At 44.4% G+C, this 17,891-nt stretch overlaps 1 protein-coding gene across 1 annotated transcript; it reads left to right on the top strand.

The window, feature by feature from the left end:
* The first annotated feature begins 229 nt into the window (after positions 1-229).
* PENK (proenkephalin) lies at positions 230-5,362 on the top strand. The gene is made up of 4 exons (XM_047841675.1): positions 230-383; positions 467-523; positions 1,019-1,159; positions 4,389-5,362. The coding sequence occupies exons 2-4, from the start codon at positions 485-487 to the stop codon at positions 5,049-5,051; spliced, it is 843 nt and encodes a 280-aa protein (XP_047697631.1). The 5' UTR covers positions 230-383; positions 467-484; the 3' UTR covers positions 5,052-5,362.
* The last annotated feature ends 12,529 nt before the right edge of the window (positions 5,363-17,891 follow it).

Raw genomic sequence — 17,891 nt, 5'->3', positions numbered from 1 at the left:
GCACCCCCAGGGCGTGCGATTTCAGTGACCTCACCCGGGGGGGACTTGATGTCATCCCACTCTCTCTCCACAAGCCCTGACTGCCTCGATGTGTCACCCAGCCGCGAGCTGAGCCACCCTGCGCCCCCCGCCCCCGCCCCCGGGCCCGCGTGCTGGGGCCGGGACGGACCCCTCCCACGAGGGCGTCGGCGCGGGACTGGCGTAGGGCCTGCGTCAGCTGCAGCCCGCCGGCGATTGGGGCGCGCTCGCCTCCTTGGCTTGGGGGCTAATTATAAAGTGACTCCAGCCGCCACCAGCCCCGGGACAGTCAGGCCAGGCGAGGCAGCCGCGCCGAGCCCTGCAGTCCAGCCCGCGGCCCCGCGGCGACGCCGAGGACCGCGACGGTGAGACCCGCGTCTGCCCGCGCCCCCGGCCGCTTGCCCCGATCCCCGCCCGCCTCACACCTGCCTTGTTCTCTCCCTTCTAGAGCAGCGCTTGGGACCCGATGTCGCCGACCAGTCTGCGCCATCCGAACGGCGTCAACGTGAGTGAACTTGTCCAAACCGCGCCTTTGCTGCGTGCGTTTGCGACCGTCCGCCCGCTCGGTTCGAATCGGCGTTTTCCTTCATTGCATGGGGCGCCCCAACTTTCTTCGGGTGCCTGTTTGTGACCCCAGTGAATGTCGTCTCCCCCCCCCACGCCCCACCCCGCCCCAAGGCTCCCGTTCTCTTGGCATTTGGTCTTCGCAGGTGGTGTTCTCTCCAGAATCCTCCTTAAGCTGTGGGAGCCCAGAAAGAGAGCCCCGGGCATCCGCGGGCTCGGGGGGCCAGTAGCAGTGCCTACCTGGAGACCGCGGGGCCATCTGCCCCCTGGGCCTCCAAAAGCGGCGTCGGCCAGGCGGGAGGGGGGCCCAGGAAGGCGCATCCCTGGGAGCTCCGGCTCGACAGCCGCCGGCTGGGACTGTCCCGGAGACGGGTCCCTCCGAAGGTCGCGCTCTGCTCCGGGCGCGCTCCGAGTTCGCGTCCCTTTCTCCCTGCAGCCCATGGCGCGATTCCTGACACTCTGCACTTGGCTGCTGGCGCTCGGCCCCGGGCTCCTGGCGACCGTGAGGGCGGAATGCAGCCAGGACTGCGCGACGTGCAGCTACCGCCTGGCGCGCCCCACCGACATCAACCCCTTGGTGAGTTACCGAGGCGGGCGGGCGGGAGGCCTGGGAGCCGAGCCGGTCCGCAGACAGGGCGCATCCCCCGGTCACACTCGGTCCCGCCGCCGCGGCGCCGATCTCCGCGGTGACGCAGGTGTCCGACCGTTCCCTGAACGCCTACCACAGTCCCGCTCTAGCTCTCAGCTTCGGGACCCGCGACCCTCTAGGGACCGATAAAAGAGGCAGCGTCTCCCCACAAACCAAGTTCGTTTTACCCCTGGGGATGCAGGAGCCCCGGGATGCGCGCCCTTCAGCATCTTGGAGAGCATTTGGTGGTCACCCCACCTGTCCCAAAGACGATGTTCGGTCACCCCAGTTCCCAACATATCCCACGAAGGTCCCCTTGCACATAACCCATCCTCCCATCCTTCTTGCAAATAATGTCATTTTTCATTAGTGACATTTCGTTGTCTTTCTTTGGATTTCATTTCTCCAGCCCTTTCAACTTCAGGTCCCTCAAGTCCTTACCCTCACCTGTGGATAGGAGAGAGGAAAGGGTTGGGATCGGGAGGAAGGGAGAGGAAGGGGGGTGCAGTGGAAGGGGGAGAAACAGATCAGCACATCTTACAGGCAAGTGACCCCGGAATTCAACTTCTGTCTTCCCTTGAATGTACTTTTGTCATACCCACTAAGACAACAATTTAATTTGCTATGAAAAAGGCACAGGAAAGGTGTCCAAAGAGGTGACAACAATGCAAAGATAACTACAGGACAGAAGCTGGGGGGAAGGGGAGGAGAGAAGCTGAGAACAAAGAACCCCCACTCATTCTAATCATAGTCCCTGTGCTGGCAAATCAGCCTTGGTGCTCTACTGAATCAGCATCTCTGAATTGGGGACCCAGGAAGCTTCATTTTAACTGGCTTCTCCAGGGATGCCTCTGCACTGTCTTCTCAATTTGCTGACATTCCGTGATGACTTAAAAGGCTCAGTAGAAAATAATGTATTAATCCAAAGAGTTAAGTTCCCCATCTCAGCCTTTGAAGAAATGTTGTGATGTAGACCTATAAAATAGGGATGAAAATTAAGGAAAGGATTCCAGAAAAGCCAAAGTGTACGTTTCAGGTTAAACGTTGGCTTGTTTCAATTGAAGTACCTGGTCCCCTTCATTCAATATGCACAGGTTCATTCAATATGCACCTGGTCCCCTTCATTCAATATGCATGGCCTGAAAGAGAAGACACATAGTAGGGCTTTATATTTAAACTCTGATAAAATGTTGCATCTTGAATAGGGGCAACAATCCCCTTCATCTAGCCTTTGTCGTTCTGATTTGTTTGGCTGATGGGTTTTGCCTTGGCTGATTGGTTTGCCAACAACACGTAGGGTTGTTAGTTTCTCTGCGACAAAAGACTCTGTTGATGACTGTGTTGTTGATATTACGGCAGTTCTGGAATTTTAGCTCAGATGCAGAAGACCTATGACAAATGAGGTTGCCTGACCAAAACTATGTAGAATCAACGTAACAAATATGGAGCCTCTACCACGTGAAAGTCACTTGTGTTTTGTTCGGTGATGGGTGCAAAGCTAAGCAGGCATGCCAGGGTTGTTGTCCAGATGCATAGACATATATTGGAACTTATAAATTAACATCACTTCTTTTAGCATGAGTGTGTGTGTTTTGTTTTTGTTTTTGTTTTGTTTGTTTTCTGGTTGTCATCATTTCTTGTTGAAAGAATCTCAACATTAAAAAGCCTTTTGGTGACAGTATACAAAATGTTCAATGGTAATTTTTGGCAAAGAGATCGTTGATATTTCATTTTCGAATGGAAATGGTATTGACCCCTGAACAGCTTATGTTTTTAGTGGTGTTTTTGTTTCTTGCTCAGATGTCCAGAGTAACACAGGATCATTTTAATTGCATCATCTGGAGAGGTTTATAAAGCATCTCTTTACTTTTCTTAGACACAAAGTTTAATTATTAGGAGCTGGTTAAAGAACCCTAAGGAATTTTGTTGCACTAAGAAAATACTTTCTTGCATTGTGAAAGTAACATGTGTGTGTTTTATACAAATTAATATACCAATATATTTTAAATACCAAGACTGGGCCTGGTTTTACTAAATCAAGGGTCTGTAACCTGGGTTCCATAAGTAGACTTGAGGCAGCTACCAAAAGCCCTGAAACGCCCAGAACTATTATATAGACTTTATAAATGGTCATGCAATATTACTTCTCTTTTTATTATGCCCAAGTGGTCTACTGGATAGAAGAGAATCTTAAGATTGTTAGAACACATAGTCTAAATCTTATGCTGATTAAAATTTAATTATTACATAATAAAAGGAAGGAATTATATACAGATCACTTCTCATTCCCATTTTATCAAATAATATGATTTCCATTGGGAGGGGAAACTTTTCTGTACATTGGTAACTGTTAAGAAACATGAATAATGTGTGAATATTTGCATATGCATAGTTGCATATCAGACCTCATCATAAGAAAGATTCTGTTCAAGATGATTAAATCTGTTTTAATCAACCAAGGGGGCAAAAAACAAAACATGCAGCAACTCAATATGTCATCATCCAAGTAATTCACAGACTTACACTGAGTTTTAGAATGTCTTTCTTCTGCAACTTATTCTGAAATTGCTGTTTTTCTTTCAAGAATGATAATGTTTGCAGGAATACTAAATGCCATTCCAGGTAGAATAGTAACACAAGAAAGTAAACAACCTAATATTATTAATATTGACCTTATCTGTAAGACAAGAAGATAAAAGGAATCTGAGGATGATATCCCTAATTAGGTAAAGAGAAGTTTCTCCCTTTTGGTTAGAAAAAGCTCGAACAAAATGCAATCAACAGTGGAAGGTTACCCAGTGAAATTAGATAGTGCAGGCAGCCAGTCGAGGTTAAAATTGGGTGGAAAAAAGTCTTTTACAATACTGAAATGGCGGGGTAGCTACAGTCTGTCCAAATTCAAAGACAAATTCTAATTTGACTCAGTTAATTACCCACAATGATTCCATTTCCCTTTGATGTGCCTGTTCAGAATATTGAAAAGCTGTAATGAGAAATTGGAAATCACGTTGTCATAGAAGAGTTTCCATAGGAAAGCACACTCCACACACACACACACACACACACACACACACACACACACACACAGAGAGAGAGAGAGAGAGAGAGAGAGAGAAACCATTTACCTAATGAAACCAGAAAAGCCTCTTTGTATCACTAAATGGGATTCCTTTCCCAGGCTTGCACCCTGGAATGTGAAGGGAAACTGCCTTCTCTCAAGACCTGGGAAACCTGCAAGGAGCTCCTGAAGCTGACCCAGCTGGAGATTCCTCAAGATGGCACCAGCGCCCTCAGAGAGAGCAGCCCCGAGGAGAGCCACGCGCTAGCCAAAAAGTACGGGGGCTTCATGAAAAGGTATGGAGGCTTCATGAAGAAAATGGATGAGCTGTATCCACAGGAGCCGGAAGAAGAGGCCCCCGCAGGGGAGATCCTGGCCAAGAGATACGGGGGCTTCATGAAGAAGGACGCCGAGGAGGAGGAGGACGCCCTGGCCAGTTCCTCGGACCTGCTGAAAGAGCTGCTGGGGCCTGGGGAGACCCGAGACGGCGGCCGCCACCACGAGGGCGGTGATGATGAAGACGTGAGCAAGAGCTACGGGGGCTTCATGAGAGCCTTGAAGGGCAGCCCCCAACTGGCGCAAGAAGCCAAGATGCTGCAGAAGCGGTACGGGGGCTTCATGAGAAGAGTCGGTCGGCCCGAGTGGTGGATGGACTACCAGAAAAGGTACGGGGGCTTCCTCAAGCGCTTTTCCGACTCTCTGCCCTCCGACGAAGAAGGCGAAAGCTACTCCAAAGAAGTTCCCGACGTGGAGAAGAGATACAGAGGATTTACGAGAATCTGACCCCCTTCCCGGCCGATGACCCCAGGCCCCAGCAGGCCTCCCTCTGTCCCCCGGTCAATCGTGTGTTATTATCGCGCACTGCTTGCATGGTACAGTGGCCTTTATTGTCTGGGTAACTAACTACACAACCTGCAAGCGCTCGCTTCGGGCGCCGTGTTCTCTCGACCGTGTTGATGCTCAGTATTGGTCTATTGCAGCTGTGTCGTGTTCATGCTAAAATGGTTGGTGTTCCTTTGTCCTTCACTCTTGACAAAAATACCAGTAAATGCTTACTTGTAAATAGGTACAATAAACCCATTACCCCGACTGCATGACATTCTTGTAAGTTTCTTCTTCCCCAAGGTTCTCATTCGCCTTCCGGTCTCCACGGTAAATCCTAAAGTTGAAGACACTGAGCCCATCTGCTTTTGACAGGCTCACCACTGGCCTCCTCTTCCAACCGCTGACGCGGCCAAACCATTTTTCATTTCGTTCCTTACATGGAAAATCTTAGATGAGTAAACACACGGGGCAAAATACAATGTATTTCCACTCTTCATTTCTGGAAATCAGATACAGGAAGAAAAACCAAAACCTAATAAAGAAACTAGCTATGCCCTCATATATAAGGAAATCTGCACTGGTATCCAGATGTGTATGTCCGTTGTCTTCAGCAAAGTATTTTAGAAGTTAATAAGGAATGAAAGATAATTTGGTCCCATTTCACAAACGCAGATGAAGCCCTCTGGCTAAATAGTTGAACCAAGGTCGCCCAGCAGTTGAAGGACACAAGTAGAATTAAGATCCCAAACTTCTTGCTCCCAGGCAATAGCCTTTGCCTTCCAGCTCCCTGTCCCTCGCTCAGGTCACTACCAACAACTGGAAGAACTTGGGACTGTATCTTTCTCACTATTGTATACTCTGACACCACAACCCAGACTGCGTTGTCCAATATCTGACAAATGGACATACGAATGAGTAAAGGGATGACTGAAGGGATTTGGGGGCCAGATCATTTGAAAAGGTATTACAGACGTTTGAGAAGGCAGATTATCCCACAAGAAGCTTATGGCCATTTCATATCAATTAAACCATTGGGGACAACATGCAACAACAAACGTAAGAACATATGTAACATTCCTTCCTTCTTTCTAGTTGAAACTACCTGTAGCTAAACTCCCATCCACTAAGTCCTTTCTCCAGGACCCTCACCCACTCTCTCCTTTGTGTTCCTCCCCCCAAATTCAGAGTTTAGCAACTCAGAAAAGGAGAGAAAGAGTCTTTACCCTGCAGTCCACCACCTTGCAAGCCTGTGTGCTCCCTTCTGGAGAGGCAGCCCCGCTGTCCTGGGAGTTCTGTCCTGGAGTCCAGCCCTGCTGGGGTCCCTGGGACATCCCCTCGGCCATACACTATGAGAAGACTTCTGATCAGTGCAAGGGGTCCCAGGTCAACACCACTCTCAGAGCCACACCGCCGCCTATATTCCCGATCCCTGGCAAACTAACTTTTGCTTCCAGGTGAGAGCCCTCTCCCTTTCGAACTAGAAATGGAAGTAACGTAAGTGTTTGGAGCAGATCAGGAAGAAGGGGATAGACAGAAGCTGGCCCTTGGAAACCAGTGACATGAGCAAAAAGGAGTTATGAGGTTATAACACATCAGAGATGTCAGGTCTCCGTTCAGCTTTAGACAATTATTTCCCTGGGAAATGCCAACCCCACGTTGCCAGACTTTTCCAAAGAAATCTGAAACCCAGATCGTCGTGGTAATAACCCAAGTTTTTAATTCTCTCCCCAAGAGCAAAGGATTCCCAAACGCTGGAAAGAGAAAGTCAGCCTACACCCTAGAAATGGCAAGAGTAAAATGCCCTCCCCCCCCACCCCCGCCTACCATGATAAGATCGTAACATAATCATTACCTTATAAGAATACAATATGTGTAATACACATCTCATCCAATAGGGTTTGAGAAATAACACAATTTTCATGATCAAAGCAATACAGTATTTTTTTTTTTTTTTCAAATCAAGCACAGTTCTTTATGTAGTAGCCCTTTCTTTTCTATTTTAGGGTAGCCGTGTAGATAGACCAGGCCAAAACCCTCGGGGTAGTCAACAGACCTGTCACCTCTTTTGCCACCTATCACCTTGCTATAGGTCCAGCAATGTCTGGGGTGGGACAATGTCACTCATTCCTATATGTCCTCCCCCGCCTCACGCCTGGGGGGAAATGTGGAACCCAGAAGACGCGCCCCAAATGTGCAGGGAGGGAGAGAACAGGGAAGAGGGACCGGGAAACGGGAAAAGAAGAAAGCGGAAAAGATGGCCAGCCACGAGGGCTCCTTCCGTCCGGCTGCCTTGTATAACTGCGTAAAAGGTCAGCTGAAGTCCAGCTTCGCAGCCAGTATCGCGGTCGTCCGGGAAATGGGGCTCGAGGGGTGCCGTACGGGTTCTTCCTGGGTCCCCACAGAGCTCCCGCGTGCCTGGCCTGTGGTCCGAAATCCATCATTAGAATTTTGCACCTTGAATTCTGAAAGGCTTTGATTTCCAAGAATGTCCTACTTCCAAGGAGCCCTTTTCCCTGAGTCAGCCTGGGGTGCCGTTTCAAACGCCGACAACCGGGCTGTGACTGAAGCCCTCAGCACAGGCATTCGGGGATCCATAAACACGGGAGGGACGAGGGTTACAACCAGCCTAGAGCGAGGGCTTCGGGGCAGGGGGGCTGGATGCGCCCGGAGCCCCAAGGAGCTGCTGAGCTGGGGGCCTGGGGAAAACCCCGCGCGCCCTGGGTGCAGAGGCGCGCACTCCCTGCAGAGGGCGCCGAGGCTCCACCTGTACCTTCCCGAGCGCTCTCTCTGGGCCCCCTCACCTCCGTCCTGGCGCTCAGGCGGCCCCAGTTCCACCTCAGGCCTAGTCTTGGCCTGGGTTCCTTCCGAGAGTCGATAGCTCTGCGGACTCTGTGTAGAAACCCCGGCCAGGCTGCCCGGGGGGGGGGGGGGGGGGGCAAATCCCAGCTAGCCGTGGGGCCTGAAGCTCTTGCGGCCACACTGTCCTCATTAGGTGGTTGTTGTAACTTCCGGTACTCGCAAGGGGCTGTTGGGCTTCTCCTGACCCGCAACGCCTCGTCCTGGGACGGTCGGGAATGAGGTGCCCCGTCACCCCGGGGACTCTCAGGGACCAGGCCTCTCCAGGCCTACGTGTTCTCTCACCCCGGGGCCTCTCAGGGACCAGGCCTCTCCAGGCCTACGTGCTCTGGCTCCCCGGCCTCCCAGGGTTGAGATACTGTCCCTGAGCTTCTGGAAGTCTGGCCAGAGCCTGAGAACACCCAACCAGAGAGTTTTCTCTCCCAGGCTTCGTGTCTCCTGAGGCAGGAAGGATTGCAGAGCCCTTAATCATCTTCTTCGCTTTCTCAGTGTTCCACTGCAAACATGTAAAACCCGTGTAACGAGGAAGTTCTCCAAAAATAAAAGGCATGACGAATCTGAGCCTCGAGCCACGAAGGTTTCTTCTTAGAAGATGGAAAGGGGCATACAGCTTTGAATGCCTTGAGACTTCGACCACCGTGAATATCTGTGGGCTTTGTTTCTGGAGGGGTGCTTAAGCACCCCCACGGGAACCAATTCATCCATTCAACTAATAATAAAGCCAGCTATATGAATGTGATGGAAGGGCATTCCAGACTGCGCCAAAAGTGGCTGCAGCGCCCCCAACTGGGAGGAGGAACAAGACTTAGGAGGTGTTCAGGCTTGGGGTGTTGACACGACCAGAAATAATTCAAGGTTGAGAGCAGGTGAGTGGCAAGGTAAGCTGACGTGTTTCAACCTCCCTGTTGGCCTCAAGTTTCCTCCCTCCTGAGGGAAAAATGTGCCAGTTACCTCAGTCATATCTGTCACCCGTATCTGTCGTCATTTTGCAGCCGTCAAAGTATCCCGGTTTAGCGGGGGGTGGGGAGAAAAAGTTATATAAACTTTCAGGTTTGGTGATAAACATGCAATGAAGAGATATTCTTAATCACTTCCTACACCAAACACCTGAACTTGTAATGCTCACCCGTTGCTTCGAAAGTGGAAAACAAAAACAAAAACAAAAACAAAAACCAACAACAAAAAAAACCCGTGCTATTATTGACCAGGAATGCCTGTCTTAGCAGAGAAGGGAACTTGGCAATCATATAAATATACCCATCCATGTCACGTGCTGATACTTTTTCTGTTCGCGTTTTTTTTTTTTTTAATCAAGTATAACATGTCTGCAGAGAAGTCCACATGTCACAAGTGCACATCTCACTGAATTGCTGGAAAGGAAACATACCCATGAACCAGCATCCAGGTCAAGAAATAGAACATCCTCAGCACCCACTCCCTTGCCCTCCAAATAAATAGCTCTTTCCTTTTCCGCAAACGTTAACTATCCTCATGACTTCTATAACCATAAAGTAACTTGCTTATTTTTAGATTTTTCTATAAAAAGAAAACAGATTTTGTTCTCTGTAACAATGTGGTTCAACATCACGTTTATGAGAATTTTCCATGCTGTTGCAGACAGCTGTGGTCTATTATTTTTATTGCCATATAGTATTCCATTGTATGGAAATGCTGCAAGGTCCATTCTACTACTGATGGAAACTTGGGCTGTTTCCAGTTTGGGGCTTTGGGGGATACTGTAGCTATAAGCATTCTGTGTCTCTCATAACTTGTAACACACGTGTAACATTGTAACACATTGTCTTGGGCATATCACTAGGGGTAGATTTGCCGGATGGTAGGGTATGATATGTTCAATTACAGTTTATGCCAAGCAGATTTTTTAAATGTATTTTTTTAAGTTTTTTTAAAATTTATTTTGAGAGAGAAAGAGTGCAAGCGAGGGAGGGACAAAGAGAGAGAGAAAGAATCCCAAGCAGGCTCCTATGCGGGGTTCCATCTCATGACCTGTGAGATCATGACCTGAGCCAAATTCAAGAGTCAGATGATTAACCAACTGAGGCACCCAGGCGCCTTATAATGCCAGGCAACTTTTAAAGAGTTTGTGCTAATTTGGGCTCCTGGCCACAGTTTATATTCTACCAATACTTCATATCATGAGCCTTATTAAATTTTTGCCATTCTGTTTTAATTTACATTTCTTTAGTTGCTGGTGAGATCAAGCGTCATTTTTTTAACTTGTTTTATTTTATTTTATTTTATTTTATTTTATTTTATTTTTTAATTTACACCCCAATTAGTTATCATATAGTGCAACGATGATTTCAGGAGTAGATTCCTTAGTGCCCCTTCCCCATTTAGCCCATCCCCCCTCCCACAACCCCTCCCGTAACCCTCAGTTTGTTCTCCATATTTATGAGACTCTTCTGTTTTGTCCCCCTCCCTGTTTTTATATTATTTTAGCTTTCCTTCCCTTACGTTCATCTGTTTTGTCTCTTAAAGTCCTCCTATGAGTGAAGTCATATGACATTTGTCTTTCTCTGACTAATTTCGCTTAACATAATACCCTCCAGTTCCATCCACGTCGTTGCAAATGGCAAAATTTCATTCTTTTCAATTGTCCAGTAATACTCCATTGTATATATATACACCACATCTTCTTTATCCATTCATCCGTCGATGGGCATTTGGGCTGTTTCCATACTTTGGCTATTGTTGATAGTTCAAGCATCATTTTATAGGCTTATCGACCATTTGGGTATCCTTAGTTACTCTTTTGCTTCTCAAATGTATTTTTCAAGTTACACATCTGAACTATTTTCTGCTCTGTGCTGAATGTTCTAAAATCCATGAAATAAATGAATGAGTTTTTTAAATGATAAAATAGTCTCAAGAGTCATTTTTATCTCCCTTTTATAACATATATAAGCCTGTCTATGACCCTGGTGGCCGGCTGACTCAATGGCATTGCTAGCAAATACTGGATATGCTTTATGTTGTTCCCGCCATGTTGTTTTACGTTTAGAACATTCAGGTAGGATGTTCGGTCAAGCAGCCTTATCCCAACTGGTTGTCTTTTAGTGTGCTGGGTGTCCCTGTAGGCTCCCTGGGATCAGTATAACTGGCAGGGGACAAGACCATCCTCAGCAAGGGAAGAGGGACAGACCATTTTTAGTGGGATTCACAGGCTTTACTGATGGGGTTGTTTCAAGGCACCACTTCATCCCAGGCCTTGCAGACAGGCACCATCTTCCCTTGGCCACCGGGCATCTGCTGCTGCTTCTTCTTCTTCTCTCTCTCTCTCTCTCTGTTCCGTGGGCCTCCACCTGCTGCCACCATACCTTGCCTGCCCTCATTTTAAAGCCAATCTAGAAAAGAAATGGGAAAGCTGGGGAGTTGCAGACATGAACTGCAAGAACCAACCTTCTAGAATTCTTCCTTCAAGTTGTCAGTTGAGTAGAAGGCTAGATCTTCTAGGGATAGTAAAGTGGGGCCAAGAAAAGAGGAGGGGCCATGAGGAGGTCACACAGCTTGAAATCAACACTGAGGTGATGGCACATTGAGCTCTTGTTAAAGACTTGGCTGGCAGGGCAGGAGCTTAGGTGAATTGGGAGTGGGCAGACCTTACATGGCCAGCCCCTCCTTCCCTTTTCAATGCTTATGTTATTCACTGCACCAATATTTATGGAGCATGTGCTACAGGCCATGCATGATTCTAAGTCCTGGGGCTACATAAAACAAAATTCCACCCAATTCTGTGCATTCTCAAACTTATGGTCTAATGTGTAGAGTAAAACACTAAACACCAAAGAAGGTAATTCCAGAGAGTTTTAAGTGCCATACTTGTCCTTCATAAGAAAATTCAAACAAATGCAGAACTATACAGTGTTAAAGTTAAATTTGTCTGTCATCTCCCATGACTTCCACAGAAGTAACTACCACTAAAAGTTTGGTGTTTATCCTAAATATATATATTTTTTTCATAATGATGACATACGTGCTTACGTGGACACGTACAGTTTTATTGTTGTCAACATGAATAAAATAATTCTGTACATTTTATCCTGCCACCTTTTTTTTTTTTTTCACTAATGTATCTTGGCAATATCTCGACATCAGCATGTAAGTCTGCCTGATACTCTTCAACTACTGCATGGTTACTGTGTAACATGGATGCTTTGCTTTTTTTTTTTTTTTAATGTTTTAATTTATTCTTGAGAGAGCATAAGCGAGGGAGGGACTGCAGCGAGCCCGATTGGGCCTTGAACTCACAAACCGCGAGATCATGAGCCAAAGTCAGACGCTCAACCAACTGAGCCACCCAGGTGCCCCCCTGCTTTGCTTTTTTTTAAAACCAACTCCACTGGCCATTTTTTTCATATTACCAACAATGCTGCAGTAAGCATCCTCATAAATATATATGTACAACATACCCTATCCTATATAAAAAGCGTGTGTGCGTGTGCGTGTGCGTGTGCGTGTAGCAGTAGCAGTAAGAGGAGTAGTAGTTGTCAAGCAAAGTACCGCACAACCCGAGTGGAAGACTGAACACTTCTGCGCATGGCATCTTGGTATCAGAGTCACCAAGGAAAACACAATGCAATTAAGCATTGGGGTGACGGATGTTTTACTCACATAGAGAAGAGACAGGGCCAGATGAGCTTCAATAGTGGGCGTCGGTCCCCCGATGACCAGCAGGTCTCATCCATGGCCAACATAGGGCAATTGGCCTACCTGCTTTCCTCTCCTGTGGCAGTGGATGGAACCCTGTCCCCTCCCTGCAGAGGACAGATGTGGCCGTGGGGTTGGCCAGGTGTCATGTCACACACACCAACTTTGAGATAGAGGAGCACTCACTGAGCAGGAAATAAGGAGAGATACTCCCACACGAGGTGATAAACCTCCAACGGGCGGTGTGGCTTCAGGCTCAAGGCTCTTTCTTACGCAGACCACTCGTGAGATTGCCTTTCCCGCCAATCCAGTACATTCCGACTATTCCGGAATTACTCAAAAGACATGTATATGTCATAGTTTATGGTTATTGACACATAACTTCCAAAAATACCATACCAATTGGTATCCCCATTTATAATATACATGTGCCCCTTTATCTGTTTGGTTGTTTGTCTTTTTCTTAACTGATTTATAGGTAATTTTTTGGCAGATTATATTAAATAATCCTTTTTCTATACATATGGAATTATGTAACTAAGAAGTGCAAGCTTTTCATCATGTGTATCGTAAGTTGTAAATGTAATGCCTCGAAGTACAAGTCTCTTGGAAAAGCTTTGGAATTTAACTTTCTCACAACTCTAGGAATCACACAATTGTGTTCTCCATGAGACATAACTCCAAGGAAGAATCAAGTCTGTCTCCTGATGGTAGACTTTAATGTGAAATCACTTTGTGAAATAAGGCACGAAACAATGTAGAGGCATTTGAGAGTTGGGATACATCACACGGAAACTCCTTTGAGCACAATAATCTCACAAAATGAACTGAAGGAGGAAATGGGTTGATATGATGGAGTCTCTACAGCCTGACATTCACCTTGAAGCAGCTTAAGGAGATTGGCTTGGCTGAGCACCTTCTGTACCTGAAAATCTTCAAAGGAAATCAAAACTAAATTTTATATGACTGGATCCTTGCTACACAGGGTCTAAGAAGATATGCTAGAAAAAAAATAACTTTTATAGAATTGCATCAGAATTTAAAAGCCACTAAAACAAAACATTTCACTTTAGGTCAATCAAGCATTATGAATCAATTGCACTAGAAAATCGATGGCTGATTTATCCTGTTACCAATGACTTCCAAGAGTCCCCTTCTTCACTTCTCCCTGCTCAGGGTCCCCAGGCTAGTCAGGGTCTTTCCTTATAGCTCTCACAAAACACTCTTTTTGATTGTTTGATTGCTTGGCCTATTTTTCCCTTCACGGCACATGTTTCATTTTATAACTATTAATTTGTGTGACTGAATTCTGTCTCAACAAGTGGGAAAGTGGAAACTATCTCTGTTTTGTTTGCCATTGGCATTCAATAAAACAGCACTGTGAGTCCATACTCCTGTCTAAACTCACAGCAAATATGTGTAAATTGTTTTAGTTTAAAAGACATAACTATGCTCAGAAAAAGATGAACCTACAGGTGGTTTAGGCAAAATATAAACAAACTATGCTAAGTGGGAGTGAAAATGGTAGGTTCCCAGGTTCTGAGCCTTGAGTGTGGTGGGGGCAGCCTCCTATTTGACTTTTTCATAATAACTGGGACCAAATGGCAATGTATGAGAGCCAGGTCGATTGCCAAGGACCTCAGATGAGGGCAGGTCTTGCCCGTCGATTGAAAAAGGCTAAAAAAAGTCAAAAATGCTAACCAGGACTCTGACTTCCTGGGGTGACAGGAGTAAGTAGACACAGTTAAAGAACCAGTATCTCGGCAAAGCCCTCTGCCAGCTGAGCTACTAAGTTGGCAATATGATTAACTTCATTATGGGGAAATGTCCCCAAACCTCCCATGTAAATCCTATTTCTGAACCCAAACTGGTAAATAAGTAAGAATGGGGAAAGAGAGAGAGAGAGAAACAATCCCACTTGCTATGAGTAGCACTATAAAATTCTAAAATATGTAAAGAAAGCAACTTTAAGAAAGCCAACAAATACAACAACTTCACTCGTGATGAAATGCAAGTATTAAGACCATCTGAAAAGAAAGTTTAAAACAGGTATTTTGAGATTTTCAAAGAAATAAAAGCAGGAAGGCCATCCATAAAAAGGAGATCAAGAAATTATGAAATTAAAATGAGCATATTGGGGAAAAAAACTAATTATACAGGACAAATTCTAGATTAGACACAGTTCACGACTCTATCAGCCAATAGAAAGTTAATAATGAGGAAATCAGCCACAATAAAACAAAGATGTTTCTAAAAATTTTTTAACATTTATTTATTTTTGAGAGAAAGAGAGAGAGAGAGAGAGAGAGAGAGAGAGAGAGAGAGAGACAGTGTGAGTGGGGGAGGGGCAGAGAGCGAGAGAGACACAGACTCTGAAGCAGGCTCCAGGGTCTGGGCTGTCAACACAGAGCCTGACACAGGGCTCGAACTCATGAACCACGAGATCATGACCTGAGCCAAAGTCGGCCGCTTAACCAACTGAGCCACCCAGGTGTCCCAACAAAGATGTTTTTTAACTGAAACAGTATTTAAGTGACAAGAATAGATTAAAGAGCTTCAATAAATATATCTTAGAAGTTCCAAAAACTTAGACTATGAAGAATGACAGAGAAAAAACTAGTAGCCCTTCACATCTACTAGATTGGCTACCATAAAAAAAGATGGCCAATAACAAGTGTTCTCAAGGATATGGAAAAGCTGGGACCCTTGTACATTGGGGAAAACAGTTTAAAAGTTGAACATATAGCTGCCACGTGGCCCAGCATTTCCACCGCTAAGTATATATACAAGAGAATGGAAAACATGTCTGTACAAAAACTTGTACACAAATGTTCATAGCGACACTATTCGTACTAGTGAAAAAGTAAAAACAACCCAAACACTCATCAGCTGATAAAAGGATAAATAAAATGTGGCACATCCATACAATAGAATATTATTCAACCACAAAAAGGGATGAAATACAGATCCATGTTGCAATATGGATGACCTTGCAAACATTAGGCAAAGTGAAAGAAGCAAGACACTGAAGGTCACATATTGTATAATTCCATTGATATTAAATATCCAGAATCCATAGAGGCAGAAAATACATTAGTGTTTGCTAGGGGCTGGGGGAGACACCAGGTGAATGGGGACTGACTGCTAATGGTTCTGAGGTTTCTTCCAGAGGTAATAAAAGTATTCTGGAATTATACAGAGGTGATGGTTGCACAATTTGACCATATATTAAGAACAACTGAATGGTACACTTTTAAAAAGTGAATTTTATAGTGTGTCAGTTATATCTCAATAAAGTTGTTCTTTAAAAATAAAAAGGCTGCAAATTTCCTGGGATTGAAGAAAGGCTTTGATCCAAAGATAGAAAACATGAAGAGGGTGCCAAGCAGGATACATAAAAGTAAATCCACATTTAGCTACATGACGGTGAAATTTAAAACATCACCAGTAAAGAGAAATCTAAGAAACCACCAAAGATAAAAGACAAGTTACTTACAAAGGAGTAACAGACAGATCGAAGGTTTTATACTGACATAACACACGCTAGAATACATTTTAAAATACAGTAAAATCTTGGTTTGTGAGCATAATTCATTCCAGAAATTACATGCTTGTAGTCCAAAGCACTTGTGCATCAAAGCGAATTTCAAGAGCCATTGGCTCAGTTGTGATCATGTGACATCCGGCATCACATGCTACTCGTATGGCAAGACATCACTTGTTTGTCAAGTTAAAATTGATTAGAAATGTTTCTTCATCTTGCAAACACTCGCAGAACAGGTTACTCGCAATCCAAGGTTTTACTGTCTCTTTTAAAAACTAAGGACAGTCGGGGGAGAGTTGGAGACATTCAAGCCAAGATCCTATATTTCATTACATTAGTATTTAAGACTGTAACATTAAGACATTTGGAATAGTACAAATATTAGGAACATTTATAATTCTTTCTGAAAGATATACTAAAGGATATACTTCAGCAAGAAGAATAATGAATAGAGAAAGAAAAGGTAAAAAGAAATAATATTAAGACTCTTAGAACTTATCTCTTTATTGCTCTTAAAATGTAATATTAGTTAGCATTGACTATTTCAAAAAATAAATTTTGTGTGTTTAAAACGAAATGAAAATTCCAGATAAAAATAATGAGGAAGAAAAGAGGCAGAAAATTCAGTGGGTAAATAGGGATAGAATCAAAACTGTTTTCAAAAATAGCAAGAGAGGAAAATAAGCTAGTCAGTTTTTTTTATAGGGCTAGTAAAAGTTATAACAGCATTCTTGATGTGTAATTAATATACTGTAAACTGTACCTATTTAAAGTAGAAATTCTTATGAGTTTGAAATATGTATACAAATGCAAAACTATCATCACAATCAAAATAGTAAACTTAATCTTGCCCTTGAAAAGGCTTTCAAGTGCCACTTCACAACTCATCCTTTCCTTTCCAAGTGTCTCTGCCTACCCACCATCTGTTTCTGGACATTAGTTTGCATTTTTTAGAATTTTATGTAAGTAGGGTAATATAGAATATATCTCATATAGTGTATTTGGGGTAGCTCCTTTCACTCAGCGTAGTTGCTCTGAGATTCATCCATGGTGTCACATACATCAATAGTTCATTCTTTTTTATTCCTTTTATGGATAGGCCACAATTTGCTTCTCCATTCACCTGTTGATTTTTTTGCTCTTACCAATTTGAGGCTATTGTAAATAAAGCTATCATGGACATTCATGTATAAGTCTTCATATGGACATTTGCTTTCATTTCTCTTAGGTAAATACCTAGAAGAACAATGACTGGGTGGCATGGAAGATGTGTTTTAACGTTTTAGCAAAGATAAAACATTTCTGCAAGCTCTCTTCCAAAGTGCTGGTATCATTTTCCATCTTTTCATTCTACTAGCTTTTTTTTGCAGATTTCTTTGGATTTTCTACATGAACAGTGAGGTCATCTGTAAATAATGATATTTTGGGCTCTTCCTTTCAAATCTGTATGCATGTTATTTCATTTTCCTGCTTTATTGCATTAGCCAGAACCTACAAGAAATGGTAATTGCAGACACCCTTATTTTGACTTATATCTTAGAGGGAAAGGATTTAGTCATTCAGCATTAAATATAATGTTAGCTATTAGGTTTTTCATAGTTGTATTTTATCATATTGAGTTTTTTCCTTGTAGTCCTAATTTGCTGAGAGTTTCTAAGAGGGATGGATGTTTTATTTTGTCAAAATAATTTATATTCTCTTCAAAATACTGTTTTATCTGTAATTTT

The sequence above is a fragment of the Prionailurus viverrinus genome, chromosome F2 (assembly GCF_022837055.1).
Source record: "Prionailurus viverrinus isolate Anna chromosome F2, UM_Priviv_1.0, whole genome shotgun sequence".
Taxonomy (NCBI): domain Eukaryota; kingdom Metazoa; phylum Chordata; class Mammalia; order Carnivora; family Felidae; genus Prionailurus; species Prionailurus viverrinus.
Note: the sequence above shows the minus strand (reverse complement) of the source record. Positions and strands in the feature narration are given on the sequence as shown.

Bases quoted from the DNA above. Each gene is read 5' to 3' on its own strand.
- PENK (XM_047841675.1), top strand. From the start codon at position 485: ATGTCGCCGACCAGTCTGCGCCATCCGAACGGCGTCAAC. The intron at 524-1,018 runs GTGAGTGAACTT...TTCTCCCTGCAG, and splicing joins GCCATCCGAACGGCGTCAAC to CCCATGGCGCGATTCCTGAC. The intron at 1,160-4,388 runs GTGAGTTACCGA...TTCCTTTCCCAG, and splicing joins CCACCGACATCAACCCCTTG to GCTTGCACCCTGGAATGTGA.